The sequence below is a fragment of the Pogoniulus pusillus genome, chromosome 13 (assembly GCF_015220805.1).
Source record: "Pogoniulus pusillus isolate bPogPus1 chromosome 13, bPogPus1.pri, whole genome shotgun sequence".
Lineage (NCBI taxonomy): Eukaryota > Metazoa > Chordata > Aves > Piciformes > Lybiidae > Pogoniulus > Pogoniulus pusillus.
The window spans coordinates 19,970,308-19,989,170 of record NC_087276.1 but is presented as its reverse complement, the minus strand read 5'-3'; the positions used below and the strand labels follow the sequence as shown (position 1 = coordinate 19,989,170).

At 54.9% G+C, this 18,863-nt stretch overlaps 1 protein-coding gene across 2 annotated transcripts in view; it reads left to right on the top strand.

The window, feature by feature from the left end:
- The window catches only part of PRKCB (protein kinase C beta), a 116,363-nt gene that overhangs the window by 81,836 nt on the left and 15,664 nt on the right, over nt 1–18,863 (top strand). For both annotated transcript variants that reach the window (XM_064153332.1, XM_064153331.1), the window contains exons 9-16: nt 2,535–2,681; nt 8,747–8,920; nt 10,760–10,851; nt 11,892–11,954; nt 12,656–12,794; nt 16,096–16,176; nt 16,417–16,524; nt 17,457–17,597. In XM_064153332.1, coding sequence (XP_064009402.1) covers nt 2,535–2,681; nt 8,747–8,920; nt 10,760–10,851; nt 11,892–11,954; nt 12,656–12,794; nt 16,096–16,176; nt 16,417–16,524; nt 17,457–17,597 — 945 coding nt within the window. The remainder of the gene's footprint in view (nt 1–2,534; nt 2,682–8,746; nt 8,921–10,759; nt 10,852–11,891; nt 11,955–12,655; nt 12,795–16,095; nt 16,177–16,416; nt 16,525–17,456; nt 17,598–18,863) is intronic.

The following is an 18,863-nucleotide window of genomic DNA, read 5'->3' as shown; positions in this document are numbered from 1 at the left end:
TAAGGCTGACAAATGGAGCTGGTTGAGGAAGGTCAAGAGCTTTCTGTGACGAATGTGGTGAGCAGTGTTTGGCATGCTCCAGCTGCAGACCTCAATGAGGTGCTGAGACGATATGAGCATCAGGAGAGCATCTGAAGCAGGTCAGAGGGGTTCTGTGCTCACTGAGGGAGACACTAGAGACACCTCACAGCAAAAGCAGAAGGCTTCAACTGGGTGATGATGATCTTTGCATCTCCCTGACTCTCGGTGTGGGCTCTCTTTTGCAGAGACCTTTCCCCTTCCAGCCAAGCTGAGCCAGTTCTATCACTCCTCTTTTCATCCTCAGCTTGTATCCTCTGAGCAACCCTGATGCTGTAAGTTCAGGTCAAGCGCAGGGAACAGTGTGATGGAAGCAGCTCCTCCTCAAACACCAGCTCAGGAGCAGCAACAGGAGGGTGGAACACTGGAGAGCAGATGCTGAAACAGCTTGTCCAGGGAAGTTGTGGATGCCCTGTCCCTGGAAGTGTTCAAAGCCAGGTTGGCTGAGGCCTTGAACAACATGGTCTGGTGGGAGAGTCACAGAATGCTTCAGGTTGGAAGGGACCCTTGATGGTGTCATAGAATCGTAGAATGGTTTAGGTTGGAAGGAACTTCAAAGCTCATCCAGTTCTAACCCCTGCCTTAGGCAGGGACACCTCCCACTAGAACAGGTTGCTCAAGGCATCATCCAACCTGGCCTTGAACACCTCCAGGGAGGGAGCATCCACAACCTCCCTGGGCAACCTGTGCCAGTGTCTCAGCACCCTCCCTGCAAAGAACTTCTTCCTAACATCTAGTTTGAATCTTCCCTCTTCCAGTTTAAACCCATTACCCCTTGTCCTGTCAAAGACCTTGTAAATAGTCTCTCCCCAGCCTTCCTTTGGGTCCCCTTCAGATACTGTAGGCCCCAGCCTTTCTTTAGGTCCCCTTCATCTTGTCCACCCCTTGTGCAGTCAGCAGGGACACCTCCAACTATATTGGATTGCTCAAGGCTCCACTGAGCTCAGCATTGGAACCTCAAACACAACTTTGGGCAGCTTCATGGCAAGGGGGTTGGAATTAAATGATCTTTAAGGTCCTTTCCACTCCAAACCATTCTGTGATGCTGTGGCTCTGCTGATGGCAGGAGCAGGTCCTGCTGGCTGCTGGATGGTTTCCTGGGGGCAGATGTTTGCAAAGCCTGGAGACTCCCATCCCTGCCGTTTGCAGCCCAGGTCTGATTCAGATGCTTGTAGGTGCTGCAGGTGACCTTGAATGGGGGATTTGACAGCACGGAGAACCTCGCCAGAACCAATTAGCAGCAGCAAAGGCTTGGAGATTACTTGTGAGGCTGCTATCTGGAGGAGCTGCCATCAGCAGCCAAATTGAGCTGCTGGAAGCGGGTTAATGGAATTTCATGCTAGACTGAGCCGAGCGCCAGCCCCGCGCTGCCGCAGAGCTCTCCCAGGCAAGGCAGAGAGCAGCAGGAGATGGCTTCTGCAACGCCTGCTCCAGCAAATGAGACAGCCCCTGGCCCCAGGAGGAGGGGTCCAGCCAACCATGAGGGTTTGAGTTTAAAACATGGGGGGGGGATGGGGTTCTGTAATAAGATAATTATGGTTGCGGCTGCTGGGCAGTGCAGGAGGAGAGCTGCTGACCAGGCTGGCTTCTTCAGAGGGTTTGTGGCCTCTGCCCTTCAGCCTGAGCTGGCACAGGAGGCCAGTTCCCTTCAGTGTGAGCCAGCAGTGGAGGTGGGGCTGGGTGAGCAGCCCTGTGTTCTGCCTCCATAAATTGGTGTTTGTGGAACCACAGAGTCATTTGGGTTGGAAAAGACCTTTTAAGATCATTGAATCCAACCATCATCTAACACTGCCAAGTCTGCTGCTAAACCCTCAGCACCACATCTCTGTCTCCTTCAGCTATCCCTGTGCTGGTGAGGTGAGAGACAGAAATCAGCTTTGAGTTTGAGGGGAAAAAAAGCTTATTTAAGGCTCTGTTCTGTCTTTGGGATGAGGCAGATCATGTTGTGGGGCAGCTCCCTAGGCATGCATGGTGCCCTGTCCTGCTGGCTGCAGGGAGAGGGGTAATGGAGATGTAGTTCCCAGTTGCTAGAATCCAGGAGGTTCCATCTGAACTGGAGAAACATTTGATGTGAGGGTGCTGGAGCCGTGGAGCAGGCTGCCCAGAGAGCTTGTGGAGTCTCCTTCTCTGGAAAGATTCCAACCCCATCTGGCCATTGGCAAGCTGCTTGGACTGGGTGATCTCCAGAGGTCCTTTCCAACCCCTATCATGATGGGAGTCTGGAATTCTGCTCTCACAGAGATTAACTATGAAGCAGCTGAACAGTGCAAGGGGTTGGGGCTGATAACTTGCCCAGTGCCCTCCTGTGTCCCACTCTTAGAGAAGGTTCTCATAGCTCAGGGTAGATTTGACCTGGTTAAGCTGGGCCTTGGGGAGCACCACTCTCTGGTTTCATCACCTTTCTCTGCACTCTTCTCAGTAATTGCTTCTCCTTTGTCCCATCTACATCCTTGCAGAGGGCCAAGATTGGAGCAGGGTCCAAGGCTGCAGATGAGAAGACCACAAATGCCATCTCCAAATTCGACAACAACGGCAGCAGAGATCGGATGAAGCTTTCGGACTTCAACTTCCTGATGGTGCTGGGCAAAGGCAGCTTTGGGAAGGTGCAGTACAACCTCTTTCTACAGCCTTTGTCCTCTCTGCCTCCTACACCTGCGTAGCATCTGCGAGCTGTGCAGTGTGGGCTGCCCTGGCTCTGACTGGGAGCTCTGCTCTCATGCTAATGGGTGCCCAGGTTGGCTCCTGTCTGGGCTGTGGCACAGATGAAGAGCTGAGGTGTCTGGACTTACCATCACCATCATCAGATGGTCTCTCTTGGGAAGCAGGATGGGTGCTGTGTCTTTAAAGCTCTCTTTTATGGGGGGGGGGAGGGGGAAGGGGGTGTGTCCATTTGTCCCTGTGATAATTGCCAATATAAATGAGCATTTTAATTAACTTTCCAGTTAACTGTGAGTGCTAACAGAATTTCATCCTTCTGCAAGTGATGTGACTTGGAGCCTTTGTTTTTCTTGGGGGCTTGCCAACTTTGTCAGGGTTTGCTGTAGAAATTCCAGTGCTCAAGTGGCTGCTCAGCCCAGGGCAGGCAGGGAGGTATGCCCCAGGTCGGTGTCTGCTGATGGGCTGGATGCTCCCGCATTGCCCTGATTAGGGAATTGTGTTAATTCCTGCCTTCAGGCACAGCTCCTGGCAGAAGTAAGGAGGGGATGCTAGGGAGTGGTTCATAGATTGATTTAGGTTGGAAGGGATCTTAAAGATCACCCAGTTCCAGCCTCCTGCCATAGACAGGGACACCTTCCACTAGAACAGGTCACTCAAGGCCTCATCCAACCTGGCCTTGAACACTTCCAGGGAGGGAGCACCCAAGACCTCTCTGGGCAGCCTGTGCCAGTGTCTCCCCACCCTCACTGGAAAGAATTTCTTTCTCAGCCATGCTGACTTGGTGGCATGCCAGGGAGTGATGCTCACCTATCACTTGGTGAGCACAAGGGCTCCGTCCAGCTTTTGCTGCTGGTGTTTGAGACTGGGAGATGGGTGTTTGCTCCCTCAATGAAGGTGGAGAGCTTGGAGATCTGCTGAAACATCTGTGCCAGGAGGAGGATGGGGACTTTCTGGTGGTGCCCCAAGCATCAGCCTACTGTGTTTCCTGTGCCGGTGCTGCTGCCATGGGTTGGGGAGGAGGCTGATATTCCTCTGTGCCTTGCCTCTTTGCTGTGGGTCGGCAGCCTGAGGCAGCAGGAATGCCCTGTGCCCACTCTGCTGTCACTCAATCATATCCACACACCCCTGCTTCCATGTGGTTTCCCCTTCTCTCCTCTCCCTCCGAATCCCTTCACGGGCCTGTGCCTAGCAGCTGGCAGTGCTGTTGGTTGTGGTTTTCCCCACCTCTTTTCTCTTTTAATTTGAGCAACATTAGCAAAGTCTTCAGTGGGGCTGGTGGCTTATGTAAGGGGATGTGTGACAGAAACTGTCCCTGGAACAGAATGTTATAAATATGCTAATTAGTGCTGATTAAAGCAGCACATTGAGTTCTATGGGTAGATGCAGCCTCACCCTCACGTGTGCCTGCGCCTGGCAGTGTTCCCCCAGCTCCCTCCTGCATCCCTGGCATCCCTCTGCCTGTCCATGGGGACACCATGGTGGCACAGTGACAGCTCCCTTCTGCATCCCTGGCATCCCTCTGCCTGCCTGTGGGGACACCAAGGTGGCACAGTGACAGCTCCCTCCTGCATCCCTGGCATCCCTCTGCCTGCCCGTGGGGACACCAAGGTGGCACGGTTACAACTCCTTCCTACATCTCTGGCACCCCCCTGCCTGTCCGTGGGGACACCAAGATGGCACAGTTACAAGTCCTTCCTACATCCCTGGCACCCCCCTGCCTGTCTCTGGGGACACCAAGGTGGCACAGTGACACCAAGCTGGTGTAACAGGAGGTGTCTGACCGTGGGGCTTTCCAGCAGGAGGTGCTTTTCTACCTGCTTGGTTTGCACCTACATGGAGGTGCCAGATGTTGTGGAGGACCTGGGCAGAGGGCCACAGATCCCTGGGGAGAGGAACTCAGCTACCAGGCTGGCTCCTGGCACGTTCCCAGCCCTTGGCGTGTGGAGCAGCCGGGCATGGCCACAGCAGTGACAGCTTTCTCCAGGGCTGGCACCACTGCTCTGCTGTGTGCTGCCAGCATCCTTCCTCCCAGTCCCTGCTGCTGGTCCCAGCAGGCTCTGAGAGCTCTTGGAGGATAAACAGCCTGGGTCGAGGCACTGCCTCCAGCGGGAGCCTGTTAACTCTTTGGCTTCAGCTGCTTGGGTTTGCTGCTTTCTGTTGTTTCACTTCCAGGCAGTGCTGGGTTCATGGTGGGACTCGATGATCTTTAAGGTCTTCCAGCTAAAACTATTCTGTGGTTAGGGCTCTGAGGAGGCTGAAGGGCCTGGAGCACCTCTACAACTACCTGAGGGGTGGTTGTGGCCAGGAGGAGGTTGCTCTCTTCTCTCAGGTGGCCAGCGCCAGAACGAGAGGACACAGCCTCAGGCTGCACCAGGGGAGATTTAGGCTGGAGGTGAGGAGAAAGTTCTTCACTGAGAGAGTCATTGGACACTGGAATGGGCTGCCCGGGGAGGTGGTGGAGTCGCTGTCCCTGGAGCTGTTCAAGGCAGGATTGGATGTGGCACTTGGTGCCATGGTCTAGCCTTGAGCTCTGTGGTAAAGGGTTGGACTTGATGATCTGTGAGGTCTCTTCCAACCCTGATAATACTATGATACTGTGATACTGAAAGGCTGAGAGCCTTAAGAGGAAAGCCTGAGCCTGGGGAAGAACAGCCCCGGGGGGGATCTGATCAATGCTCAACAAGAGCTAAAGGCTGGGAGGCAAGAGGATGGGGCCAGACTCTTGTCAGTGGAGCTCAGTGACAGGACAAGGGGCAGTGGGCACAAAGTGGAACCCAGCAGGTTCTATCTGAACAGGAGGAGAAACTTACTTGGTGTGAGGGTGCTGGAGGCCCGAAGCAGACTGCCCAAAGAGGTTGTGGAGTCTCCTTTGGAGAGATTCCAACCCCAGCTGGCCACTGTGATCCTGGGCAAGCTGCTGTGGGTGTCCTGCTTTAGTAGGGGGCTTGGAGTGGGTGATCTCCAGAGGTCCCTTCCCACCCCACCGTGCTGAGGTGCTGGGATTCTGTGTCTCTCCAAGGTCAGGAGCACCTGGGTGTTGGCTTCATGGGCTGCAATAAACTTGCTTTCCCTGCACTCACCATCAGAGTATCTCCAATTCTATCTGCTGGAGACTCTCCAAAGAAATACTCTGGCTTACAGGAATAAATTCAGTTAAATACCAGCCTTTTCTGCACTAAACCATTATAAAAGGAATGCAGTCTGCTTCCCGGAGAGCCAGCTGGTGGATGGAGTCCCACGGAGCCAGGCAGCAACGTTTAGGGGGGTGGAGAAGTTCTCTGATTTGGAAGCCAGCTCAGAGGCTGCAGCTTTGCATGGTTCTGCCTCAACATCTTCAGTCCAAGGACACACAGGGAGGCCCTCGGTGCTTTTTGAACATCCTGAGTGTCCCATCAGAGCCCCCAGGAGCTGCGACTGGTGGCAGCCCCCAGCTGGGCTGGCATGGAGAGGGAGGTTGTGCCTGAAGAGGGCAGCAGTTGGCACAGCCCACCCTGGGCTGGCTCTACTGTAACATAAAGAGAGGAGGTGCTGTAGTGTGGTCTGCTCAGATCTTTGCAGCTGATCTGGCTATCAGCCTTGGAGGAGTTTGTGGGGCTGATTCTCTTGCTTCTGCAGCTCTGGATTGCAATTCTCATGCCCAGTGATGATCTTCAAGCTGTGGAATGCCTCCCTCCCCTCTCTGGGTATGCAACGTGGCAGAAGGGTTGGCAGCTGGCACACATGGGCAGGGATTTGGTCTTTTGACTCTCCTTTCCTAAGAAGAGAAGCTGAGAGACCCAGGGCTTGTTCAGTGTGGAGAAGCCACAGAGGCCATGTGGCCAGGGGCCAGAGCGCAACTCAGAATCCCAGCATGGTGAGGCTCGGAGGGGACCTCTGGGGATCACCCACTCCAAGCCCCCTACTACATCAGGACACCCACAGCAGCTTGCCCAGGATCACAATGCCCAGGTGGGTTTGGAATCTCTCCAGAGGAGACTCCACAACCTCTCTGGGCAGCCTGCTCCAGGCCTCCAGCACCCTCACACCGAAGAAGTCTCCTCTTTCTGTTCTGGTGGAACCTGCTGGCTTCCACTTTGTGCCCACTGCCCCTTGTCCTGCCCCTGGGCACCACTGACAAGAGTCTGGCTCCATCCTCTTGCCTCCCAGCCTTTAGCTCTTGCTGAGCATTGATCAGATGCCCTCTGGGGCTGCTCTTCTCCAGGTTCAACAGCCCCTAGGGTCTTTCTCCACCACCTTCCAGTGCTCAAAGTCTCTCTGCTTTTAGCACTTCCCAGCTAGCCCCATTTCTTAGCACCTCTGCTTGGTGATTCTGTCCATCTTAACTCCTGTGAAGCCAGAGAGGATGAATGTGGGCAGTGACCTGAAATGGCTCAGCTTGTGCCGTCGCCAGGGAGGGCAGAGCTGCAGGCTCCACACAAAGCCTGTCCCAGAAGTCCTCTGTGAGACCCACTGCTGTCTCCTCTGCCAGGTTGCCAAGCTTTGAAAGCTTCTCAGTTCCACCCTCTTGATGTTGTCTCCTTGTAAGTTGTTTTCCAACCACCCCAGCTCCTGCTCCTGATGTGGCTGGAGGATTTCTGCAGCCTCTTTCAAATAAGCAGCCATTAATTTCCAGTGAGCTCTCAAATCTAACATGACATGAGGGGTGTGAGGAGGGGAAGTGGGAAGCAAAGGTGCACTCAGAGTCCATTTTCTTTAGCCAGCAGCCTGAGGAGCAGCTCATGCTGCTGGAGCATGGTGGTGGGGCTGGGGGTCCTCACTGGGGCTGAGGGGATTGACAAGGAGAGTTTGCACCAGCAAAAGCAGCACATCCCAGGCATGGTGATAAATAAGCCTGCAGATCACAGTGTTAGGGGCTGGAAGTGACCTTGAAAGCTCATTCAGCCCAGCCCCACTGCCAGAGCAGGTCACACAGGAACACATCCAGGCAGGTCTTGAACATCCTGAGAGGGAGACTCCACAACCCCCCTGGGCAGCCTGTTTCAGTGTTCTGTCACCCTCTCAGGGAAAAAAACTCTTCCTGATGTTTACATGGAACTTCCTACGCCTCAACTTCCATCCATTGCCCCTTGTCCTGTCGCTGGGCATCACCGAGATGGGGGAGCTGGTTTGAAATGGGAGGGTAGATGTATTCCTCCAGGTGAGAGGGGCTTTGGGTGGGCACTGAACCAGTAAGGAGCTGTGGTTTTGATCACTGTGTGTCGTGGGTGTGAGGCAGGGAAAATGTGCCTGGTGTTTTCATGCCATTGCCTAGCTACTGGCCCTGTGCCACCTCATCATTTGGCGGACTCTGTGTTCAAGCTCTTGCTGCTTCCCTCCGATGCCATTTGCAGCCTGAGGGTGCCAAACGGGGCAATGGCAATGATTCGTGGCTCAGAGGTTCTTGAGCTGGGTTCCTCACAGTGATGTGGTGGCCAGGAAGAAGATGTGCTGCCTGTTAGACTTGAGGCTCCTCACTACTCCTGGAAATAGCACTGGTAGCTTTCTGCACCAGAATGTCTCTTCAGGGTTCCACTAGGAGCCATGGGATAAGCAGACTGTGACAGTTAAGGGAATGGAACATCTCTCTTGCAAGGAGAGACTAAGGGACTTGGGGCTCTTCAGCTTGGAGAGGAGGAGCCTGAGGGGTGACCTTATCGATGTTTGTAAGTATGTAAAGGGTGAGTGGCAGGAGGCTGGGCCAGGCTCTGCTGGGTGATGCCCAGCGACAGGACAAGGGGCAATGGGTGGAAGCTGAGGCGTAGGAAGTTCCATGTAAACACGAGGAGGAATTTTTCCCTTTGAGGGTGACAGAACACTGGAACAGGCTGCCCAGGGGGGTTGTGGAGTCACCCTCCCTAAAGATATTCAGAACCTGCCTGGATGTGTTCCTGTGTGACCTGCTTTAGGTGATCCTGCTCTGCAGTGGGGCTGGACTGGATGAGGTTGTGAGGTCCCTTCCAGCCCCTGACATTCTGAGGCGTGTAACTGCTGGCTGTGGAGCAATGCAGATCCCTGTGTCCTCCTCCTGCAGGTGATGCTGGCTGAGAGGAAGGGCACAGACGAGCTCTACGCCGTGAAGATCCTGAAGAAGGATGTCGTCATCCAGGACGACGATGTGGAGTGCACCATGGTGGAGAAACGTGTCCTGGCTCTCTCTGGGAAGCCTCCCTTCCTGACACAGCTCCACTCCTGCTTCCAGACCATGGTGAGTGAGTGCTGGTGCCACACCTGACCCTGGGCAAAGGCGACCTGCTGGGTGAGCCCTGACTGCTGAGCGAGGAGAGAGTCTGAGACCTGGCAAAATAGGTTTTAGTCACTTGGCTTCAGTGGTGAGACTGTGGCCTTTCCTCTTCTAGGGACCCGCTGGCACCAGTTGTGCAGGACCAGTGTCTCTCTGGGTGACTGCAGGGTGGTCCAGGAGCTCTGTGGATGGAGCTGTAGGAAATTCTGCTCTAGTCACACATTTTAGCTTCTCTGGAGACTCACAGCTTCACAGAGTGCACTGGGTTGGAAGGGGCCCTTAGGGAGCAGGGTAGGTTCAGGATGGACATCAGGAGGAAGATCTGCACAAAGAGGGTGGTGAGACACTGGAACAGGCTACCCAGGGATGTAATTGAGGCCCACCTCTGAGGACACTCAAGATCAGCCCTGATGTGTCCCTGGGCAGCCTGCTCTAGTTGGAGGTGTCCCTGCTGAGTGCAGGGGGATCAGACAGGATGACCTTTGAGGGTCCCTTCCAATTTAATCCTTTCTGTGAATCTGTGACTCTGAAAGAGGGGGAGGGTGTTGGAAGGAGCTCCAGGAGCTGTGCCTTGGCTGCCCAAGCAGAGGGGTGTGGTTACCAACTCCATGCAAGTCTCTGCAGAGGACATTTCCATGCTCAGTGATGCTCTGTTCTTGGCCAGACCCCATCCTCTCCTGCTGCAGCCCACAGCCAGAACAGCTCTCCGTGCCCATCCCTGTCTCACAGCCTGGAGGCTGCCCAGCCATCTGCCTGCTTTGTTCATCACATTTTTTCCCTCTCAAGCATTCTCTTCTCCACCCAAATGAGGAAAGCTCAGATCCTGCTTTTGGAGCTCAGCTGCCTGCTTCAAGAGACCATCTCCTCAATCTTCTTCCTCCCTGCAGCCAAGGGATATATTTAGGAAGCAGCTGCACAGAGCTGCTTTGCTCCCCAGTGGCTGTCACAGGGTGGCTGCTGAAGGTGACTTTACTGGCCCCGTGCCTCCTGTTGAGCTGGACTGGTGCCTTGGCAGAGGCAGTCACAGAGGGGTTTGCTCTGAAACTCCCAGTCGTCAGAGCAGCCAAAATCTCTTCTCCATCCCATCAGCACCACGTGTTGCACATGGCCTGACCGCCTCTTCAGTGCCATGTTTGATTGCTGTGAGGTCACCCTGCTGTCAGGGTGACCTGTGCGTGGCCAGGCTGTGCTGCTTCTGGGCAGGAGGAGCTGATGACCCCAGTTACTCCATAGCCCTTGTTATGCTGATGCATCTGAAGATCTTCTGGGCTCCTTGTCCCTGAAGTCTGGAAAGCAGAAGTTTAGATGAGATCTCCAGGGCAGGTTTGGGTTGGAGATTAGGAAAAAATCCTCTCCTGCAAGAGTGGGTCTGGAACAGGCTGCCCAGGGAGGTGGTGGAGTCCCCATCTCTGAGGTGTTCAAGAAACCTGTGGCCATGGCACTCGGGGACATGGTTTGATGGCCAGGGTGATGTTGGGTGGAAGGTTGGACTTCTTCTTGGAGGACTTCTCCAACTGCAGTGATTCTATGACTGACTTAAGAAGGAGGAAATGAGGGACAATGTTCTGGATTATTCTAGAACACTGCTGAGCTGAAGCTCTGGCAGGGCTCCAGCCTGTGTGTTTTTCCTTCCGTGGTCCAGGGCTTGGGCAAGCGCTGGGATGTCTTCGTGTTTGTGAGATGTCTTTGGGTTCCAGGGATGTTTGCCATGCAGAAGAGAGCCCTGCCAGGTGCCTTGGTCCTGTCAGGTGCCTTGGTCTGCTGCAGGCTGCCAGCTGACTGTGTGGGGTGTTTCTCCTGCAGGACCGCCTGTACTTCGTGATGGAATACGTCAACGGTGGGGACCTGATGTACCAGATCCAGCAGGTTGGGAGGTTTAAAGAACCCCACGCTGTGTAAGTTCAGTAGCCCCAGTTTGGCACCTTCAGGGTTGATATTTGATGTCCCTTTGTCACGGAGCTCAAGCCACAGGCTTTTGTGGTGTCATTCCTGGGCAAAAAAGGAGGGCAGGAGGAACTTGAAGGTGCAGGATGGTTCTTTGCTTTGTATCCAAGGTGCTGGTGCCTCCAGCTCATCGTTGGGGTGCATTGCACTTGTTGGTAGGTAGCATTGTTGACCTTCATAAAAGCACCAGGCAGGGAGGTTTGGAGGCTTCCTCGGAGGGACCAGCAGCACCCAGCGAGCAGCTCTGAGCTGCCAGCACATCTCTGTCCTGCCTTGTGTCCTTCCCAGGGTGTATGAGGAATGTTGGGTCTTTGGCTCCTCTGCTGGAGTTACCAAGCTGGGTATCAACTGGTGGAGTCTGGCTCCTGCCCCTGTAATGTGGGCAGAGCAGGTGGTGTTATCAGAGCACTCAGATGCTTAACTGGGAAAAACAAAGACCACAGCTGGGGTGGGTTTGAACCTCTGGGTAGGTATGAACAGGTGTTTTGGACCTTCAAGGTCAAGCTTGATGGGATCTGAGCGACCTGCTGTAGTTGCAGATGTCCCTGCTGGCTGCAGGGGGTTTGGACTGGGTGACCTTTGAAGGTCCTTTCCAACTCAGTGCATTCTATGATTCTGTGACTCAGGCAGAGTCCTGCAAGACCCAGAATGTTCTCTGGAGAAAGCAGAGGCAGTGCTATCTCCTCAGCTGCCCTGAGATGACAAGTGACTTCTCTAGCCATGTTGGCAGCACTCAGTACCCAACATCTCAGCCCTGCTTTAGTGAGTGTTTGTGTCACAAGAAGTGGCAATCCTCTGCTAGCCCCAGCAAGAAGGTCACATCTCTACCTGATGCTTGCAGAGGGGGTTGCCTGGTGGTCTCATGTTGTGGCTGTCTTCACCCTCTGGATATGTATGGCCAGCACGTTTCCTTCAGTGTGATAGGGCTGAGGAGTTCTGGTTTGATTCGTCTCCCTTCATTGCCCTCTGCCTTCCTCTCCTCTCATTTCAGATTCTATGCAGCAGAAATTGCCATTGGCCTCTTCTTCCTGCAGAGCAAAGGCATCATTTATCGGTAGGTGAGCGATTCTGCCTTTCTTCCCTCGAAGCCTCCAGCCACAGCCAGGTCTGCCTCAGCCCTCTGACATGGGGCTCACCTCTCTGAAGGTCCCACAGATGGGGTCTGGCAGCTGTCTGTTAGATCCACATGTCCAGAAGAGAGCTGGGAGCCTCATAATGTCACAGGGCTCTGAGGAGATCTTGGAACCATTGAGGCTGGAGGAGACCTTTTTGCTCATCAAGTCCAACCTCACCTAGAGCTCACAGTCCCACTACTGCTGCCAAGATACCACCACTGAACCATTTCCTTCAGCACTACACCTTTGTTGTACCCTCTCCAGCAACTCTCTGTCCTTCTTGAACTGGAGGGCCCAGAACTGGGCCTGGTACTCCAGACGTGGTCTCACTAGGGCAGAGTAGAGGAGAAGGAGAACCTCTCTCAACCTGCTGGCTGTAGTCTTCTTCGTGCAGCCCAGAGTGTCACTGGCATACAACATGACCTGCAGAGCATGGTGCTGCTGTGGATCCAGAGGAGCACAAACCCTTCATCCTGATGGGTCCCTGACTTTTTTACACTCATTCCCCCAGAAGCTGTCCTGCGAAGGATCTGTGTGTGATCCAAAGACAGAGCTCACTCCCAGGACAGCATCTGGAGCTGGGAAACTGCTGTATTTGCTGGGTGGCTTTGTGTCATTGGGGTTTACTTTCTCCTGACAGAGACCTGAAGCTGGACAATGTGATGCTGGATAGTGAGGGGCACATAAAGATCGCTGACTTTGGCATGTGCAAGGAGAACATCTGGGATGGAGTGACCACCAAGACCTTCTGTGGCACCCCAGACTACATTGCACCTGAGGTAGGGGATGTGGAGAGGCAGCAGATGCTGCAAAGATGCTCTTTTCCATGGGTGACCTTGCTCTGTGCAGCTTCCTGAGAGGATCAGAGACAGGAGTGAGTTCACCAGCAACATGGAAGCTTTGTCCTCTCAGCTCTGTCCGTCCCTTGTCCCACCAAGGGCTGCCATTAAGGAGGCAGCAGTGCTGGAGCTGCTCCTCTGGTTGCCCTCCCTGCTGTGCCTCCAGCACAGCCTATCCCCCCTGTTGGGCTCCCTGCAGTGTGTTCCCTCTCTGGGACATTTATCCGTGCCTGTGACACTGCTGTCACTGTGCCTGTCCATCCTTGGCACGTTCAAACCCACCCAGGGCTGCTCCTCACATGCTTCCCTGCCCCTGGAAACGATGAGCCCAGGAGCTCAGCTTTGCCATCACTGTGTGTGATAGTTGCTTCCAGCACAACATGAGCAGTAGGAGAAATGGGATTAGGAGTGGAGAATACTCCCATGGGAAGTGGAAATCTCTCCAGCTTGCTACATGTAGCAAAGTGCTGTGTGTCTGTTGGGGAGAGACTCCCCACTTACAGCTCTGGGTCACCCCAAAATGACTTTGGATCTAGTTCTTGGTTCCGTGATGGAGCCACATGTGACCCTACATGAGGTGCTACATGGGTGCAGCTTAATGTCAGCCTGGTGACACCCAGGTAGGAAACTGTTCCTAAATCTCTGCTCCTTCAACATAAAAATACCCTTCTGGAACTTTCTCTGCTGAATTTTTAGTGTTGAAGTTCATATTTATCCATTTAAATCCCAGTGAGAGAGGGAGGGAGAGAGATTCTCTGCTAGGGCATGGATGTGCCTGTAGATGAACCAGCTTGTGTTTGGCTGCAGACAGGGAGGCCTTTAATGACTCATTTACATGTGTGTTGGAGATCCTGGTCCTACCAAGATGGATATTAGGGTTCTGTTGGTGCATGGCTCATTGTGTGTGGTTAATCCTCTTCCAAAGCAGGACAAGAAACCAGTTCTGTCTGTGTTTGCCTCGGCAGTGTCACTCCAGCTCTTATTTTCTTCTCCTTGCTCTGAAGCTATTTTTTTCCCAAAAAGAACAGAAAATGAGAAATTAGGATGCAAATCACAGCAGTACCAAAGCCCTCCAGGAGTCAATGGGCACATCCCCTACGTTGCAAACAGCACAAGGGGGATGTGGTCCTGGCATGGTCTCCTGCAAGGTGGCCAAGCCCATGGCAGAGCCAAGGTTTGTGTGCCTGGCTCTGCTCCAGGGCCCTTCTGTTGGCCTCTGCTGCCTGCTGTTAGGAAGCTGCAATGTTGTCAAGCCAAGGTGCCTCCAGGGTAAGGATGTCCTGTGGTCTGCCTGACCCACTTTAAGGGCTTTTTCCAGTCCGAGGCATAGCTCTGCATGCCAAGGTGACAGGTTCTGACCCTGCACGTGTGACTGCCTCTGAACACAACATGTTCTTCAGCTGCTGGGCTTTGACCTTCCCCAAGGTGCAGTCAGCAACTTCACTTTGCAGTGGCTGCTCCTCTCTGAGGCTCTCCTCCAAACACTGCTTTCTTCCCAAGGCCTTTGTGTGCAGACAGCTCACGGCTACACCTCCCAGAGCACTCAGAGATCAGCTGCAGAACAAGGAGGAGGAACTTCAAGGGCACTTGGTCGAGGAATTTCACAGCTGAAACTTGATGTGTGGTCTCAGTGGGAAGGGTCAGGTCTGTTTGTAGGACACCATCAGGGTCACTATGTTTGCATGTGTGGCTGGACAGGACTAGGGCAGATGAGGAGATGAACACTGGTCTTGTTCTATAATCCTGGAGCTCATCTCTTCTTAGCTGGGATGGAAGCACTGTGGAGGTGCTGTGTCCACTGGAGGTTGGAAGCGTCTTGACGTACCTCATGGTTGAATTCTGCTGGACACTGTGGAGGTCCAGTGTCCACTGGAGGTCCTTTGGTTGACCATGAGGACTCTTGAGGTTGCAGGCATTGGTGGGAGCTGTGGAACTGAAGCCTTGACAGAAGCAGGGGCAGGAAGGCAGGAGCAGACCTCTGGGCTGGGCTGCTGAAGGTCTTCTGCAAGCAGCACAGGATTTGCATTTGTGTTGGAAAGCAGAACTCTGCACTGCAGGACCTGGACTCTGCAGCACAGATGTGGACTGTGCAGCACAGGACCTGGACACTGCAGCACAGGACCTGGCTTTGCAGCAGAGGACTCTGTCAGCAGGATGAATAAATCAGGTTGATGTTGTTTTGCATCAAGTAGCAAATGGCAGCAAGTAGCCCAAGGCTGTCAAACCCCAAATGCTGAAGTGAGGCACATCAGCAGCAACCCAGTGAAGAAAACAGAGCTGGAAAGACCCTTCAAAGCAGAAAGGTGACTGTGGGAGCTGAGCTCCTCCTGTAGTCCCTGGGCTGGAGATGTCACTGCTCCACTTCAGACCCACAGCCTAGGTGGGATGCAGGGTTCAGGGACCCTGACATGAAGAGAAGGTATGGAGAGGACTGCCTTTGAGCAGCAGTCCCTGGCTGAGAGTGGAGACCCAGCATCCCAGTGCACCTCTGAGCCATAGCACACAGAGAAGCAAGCAGCAGAGGCACCATGGGAAGTGTTCTGGGACCTTTCCCTGGCTGGAAACATTTCTCCATCAGAAACATGTTCATGAGGTCCTGCTAGTGGGGTTCAGCTGTAGGTACCCCAGACCAACACACTCAGCTGAAACAAGTTGCTCTGTGGAGGCAGGGCTGGTGCAGGACTCTACACTTGTCCATGTTGAACCTCATAAGGTGTCTGGCCGGGTCAGTAGTAGGAAGCAGTGGCAGGGTGGCATGTGGAGGGGTTTGACCACCCATGTGCTATGAATCTGGTTTTTAGGGGCCAGGCACCATCCATGGAGGGTCAGGCTCTCACTTCAAACCAACTGCCTTAGAGTCAGGCAAAACCACCCCAAGTTCATCAGGGTGAAAAAGAACAGCTCCTGCTACTGCCCCAAGCTGCTGGGCTGTGCCCAGTCTGCCAGGGCACCACCAGTGTGCTGAAGTTTTGTCTCAGTCAGGCTGGAGCTGTCTCAAATCACAGCAAATATGCTGGGGTTTTCTCATATTTAGTGCCCACCTGGGGACTGCTGGTTCCTGACCGTTGCTGATCCTGTTGCCTGTGGAGTACTCTCTTTGTGACTGCAATCTCCCACCCTTCAGAGGCTGGTCTCACAGTAACCTCCTCCTTTTCTACCTGGGCTACAGCCTGAAATGAGCTTGCATTGTGCTACCAGGTTAATGTGGGGGGTGTAATGCTGCTGCTTGGTTTGTTTTCAGATCATTGCTTATCAGCCCTATGGGAAGTCTGTGGACTGGTGGGCGTTTGGAGTCCTGCTCTATGAGATGTTGGCTGGCCAGGTAATTGAGTTTTAATTGATTCCTCTGGGACTATGTGGAATTCCACTGTGAGCATCTGCTGGCCTATGATTTGCTCTGCTGCTGCCACACTGGGGGGCTTCATCTCCTCAGGGCTGGAGATGAAGCTGTGGATACAACCCTGGGAATGGCTGGGGCTGGTCTAATGGCTGAGGATCACAGGAGCAAACAGAAGCTCAAAGACCAAGAAATGCTGCTGACCCTCTGTCTGCTTTGCTGTAGGCTCCCTTTGAGGGAGAAGATGAAGATGAGCTCTTCCAGTCTATCATGGAGCACAACGTAGCCTACCCCAAGTCCATGTCCAAGGAGGCAGTGGCAATCTGCAAAGGGGTAAGGGCTGGCCTTGGGTCTTGAGAAGGAGGGAGAAGTGGAGCTGGTGGGCACAGTGTGAGGAGGGTTCAAGGTTCTCCTTGCCTCTCCTCACAGAAGCCCAGCATGGTGGGGTTGGCAGAGACTTCTGGAGATCACCCAGTCCAACCCCCTCCTAAGGCAGGACACCCACAGCAGGTTCCCCAGGATCACAGTGGCCAGCTGCGGTTGGAATCTCTCCAAAGGAGACTCCACAACCTCTCTGGGCAGCCTGCTCCAGGCCTCCAGCACCCTCACACCAAAGAATTTTCTCCTCCTGTTCAGATGGAACCTGCTGGGTTCCACTTTGTGCCCACTGCCCCTACCCCTTATCCTATCTATGGCCACCACTGACTCAATCCTCTTGCCCTCCAGCCTTTAGCTCTTGCTGAGCATTGATCAGATGCCCTCTGGGACTGCTCTTCTCCAGGCTTGACAGCCCCAGGGCTCTCAGCCTTTCCTCCTCACAGAGATGCTCCAGGCCCCTCAGCCACTTTGTAGCCTCTGCTGGACTCTCTCCAGAAGTTCCCTGTTTCTCTTGAACTGGACCTAGGACTCCAGATGTGTCCTTATTGGGGAAGAAGAGAGCAGAGGGACAGAGAGGCTATTCTCCCAAGGAACAAGTGATAGGACAAGAGGAAATGTCCTCAAGTTGCCCCAGGGAGGTTTAGGCTGGACATGAGGAATGAATTTCTTCACTGAAAGAGCTGCCAAGCCCTGGCCCAGACTGCCCAGGTGGTGGAGTCCCAATCCCGGGAGAGGTTTCAAAGCCGTGGAGATGTGGTGTCGAGGGCCACATTTTGGTGTGTGCTGGGTGAGCAGATGGCCTCGATGATCTTAAAGACCTCTTCGGTCCCTCTCAGCCGGCAGGCTTCTGTGTCTCTCTGACCGCTCCCTCTCTCACCGTCCCGCAGCTGATGACCAAGCACCCTGCCAAGCGGCTGGGCTGCGGCCCGGAGGGGGAACGGGACATCAAGGAGCACGCCTTCTTCCGCTACATCGACTGGGACAAGCTGGAGCGCAAGGAGATCCAGCCGCCCTTCAAGCCCAAGGCTGTAAGTGCACCTGCGCTCGGCGGCTCTCCGCTCGCCCTGCTGCTGCTGCTGCTGCCCACATGCACCTGCAGGCGGAGGGGCACTGCCCGCGCTCAGCTGCAGGCGGAGGGGCACTGCCCGCGCTCAGCTGCAGGCGGAGGGGCACTGCCCGCGCTCAGCTGCAGGCGGAGGGGCACTGCCCGCGCTCAGCTGCAGGCGGAGGGGCACTGCCCGCGCTCAGCTGCAGGCGAAGGGGCACTGCCCGCGCTCAGCTGCAGGCGGAGGGGCACTGCCCGCGCTCAGCTGCAGGCGGAGGGGCACTGCCCGCGCTCAGCTGCAGGCGAAGGGGCACTGCCCGCGCTCAGCTGCAGGCGAAGGGGCACTGCCCGCGCTCAGCTGCAGGCGGAGGGGCACTGCCCGCGCTCAGCTGCAGGCGGAGGGGCACTGCCCGCGCTCAGCTGCAGGCGAAGGGGCACTGCCCGCGCTCAGCTGCAGGCGGAGGGGCACTGCCCGCGCTCAGCTGCAGGCGAAGGGGCACTGCCCACGCTCAGCTGCAGGCGGAGGGGCACTGCCCGCGCTCAGCTGCAGGCGGAGGGGCACTGCCCGCGCTCAGCTGCAGGCGGAGGGGCACTGCCCGCTCTCAGCTGCAGGCGAAGGGGCACTGCCCGCGCTCAGCTGCAGGCGGAGGGGCACTGCCCGCGCTCAGCTGCAGGCGGAGGGGCACTGCCCGCGCTCAGCTGCAGGCGAAGGGGCACTGCCCGCGCTCAGCTGCAGGCGGAGGGGCACTGCCCGCGCTCAGCTGCAGGCGGAGGGGCACTGCCCGCGCTCAGCACAGCTCAGCTCTGGCAGTGTCAGGCTGCTGCTGCAGAAGGCGAACCCTCTTGTGCTTTGCCTTGCTCTGACTTGCAGGGGTAGAAGCTCCACAAGTTTAGCTCCTGGATTCTGTTCTCTCTGTCTCTCTCTTTCCCTCCTTTCTTCTCAAGCTCTCTCATGAAATGCCAGGTCCCCATCCTGGGGACCACCCCTCTGCCTATGTAATCAGTCATCAGGCTACAATTAGCTTCAGCAGGCCAGGAGCAAGCGCCTGCTCCTGCCACGGGTGGGGACAGTCCTCACAGTGACTCAAAGATACTTTTTTGGAAAGCCACTGCAGGATGTTCTAGTGGGAGGTGTCCCTGCCTACGGTGGGGAGTTGGATCTAGACGATCTTTGAAGTCCCTTCCAACCTAAACCGTTCTATGATTTGTTTCATCCAAGCTTTTGTTTCCACACCGTGGTCTGCCCAAG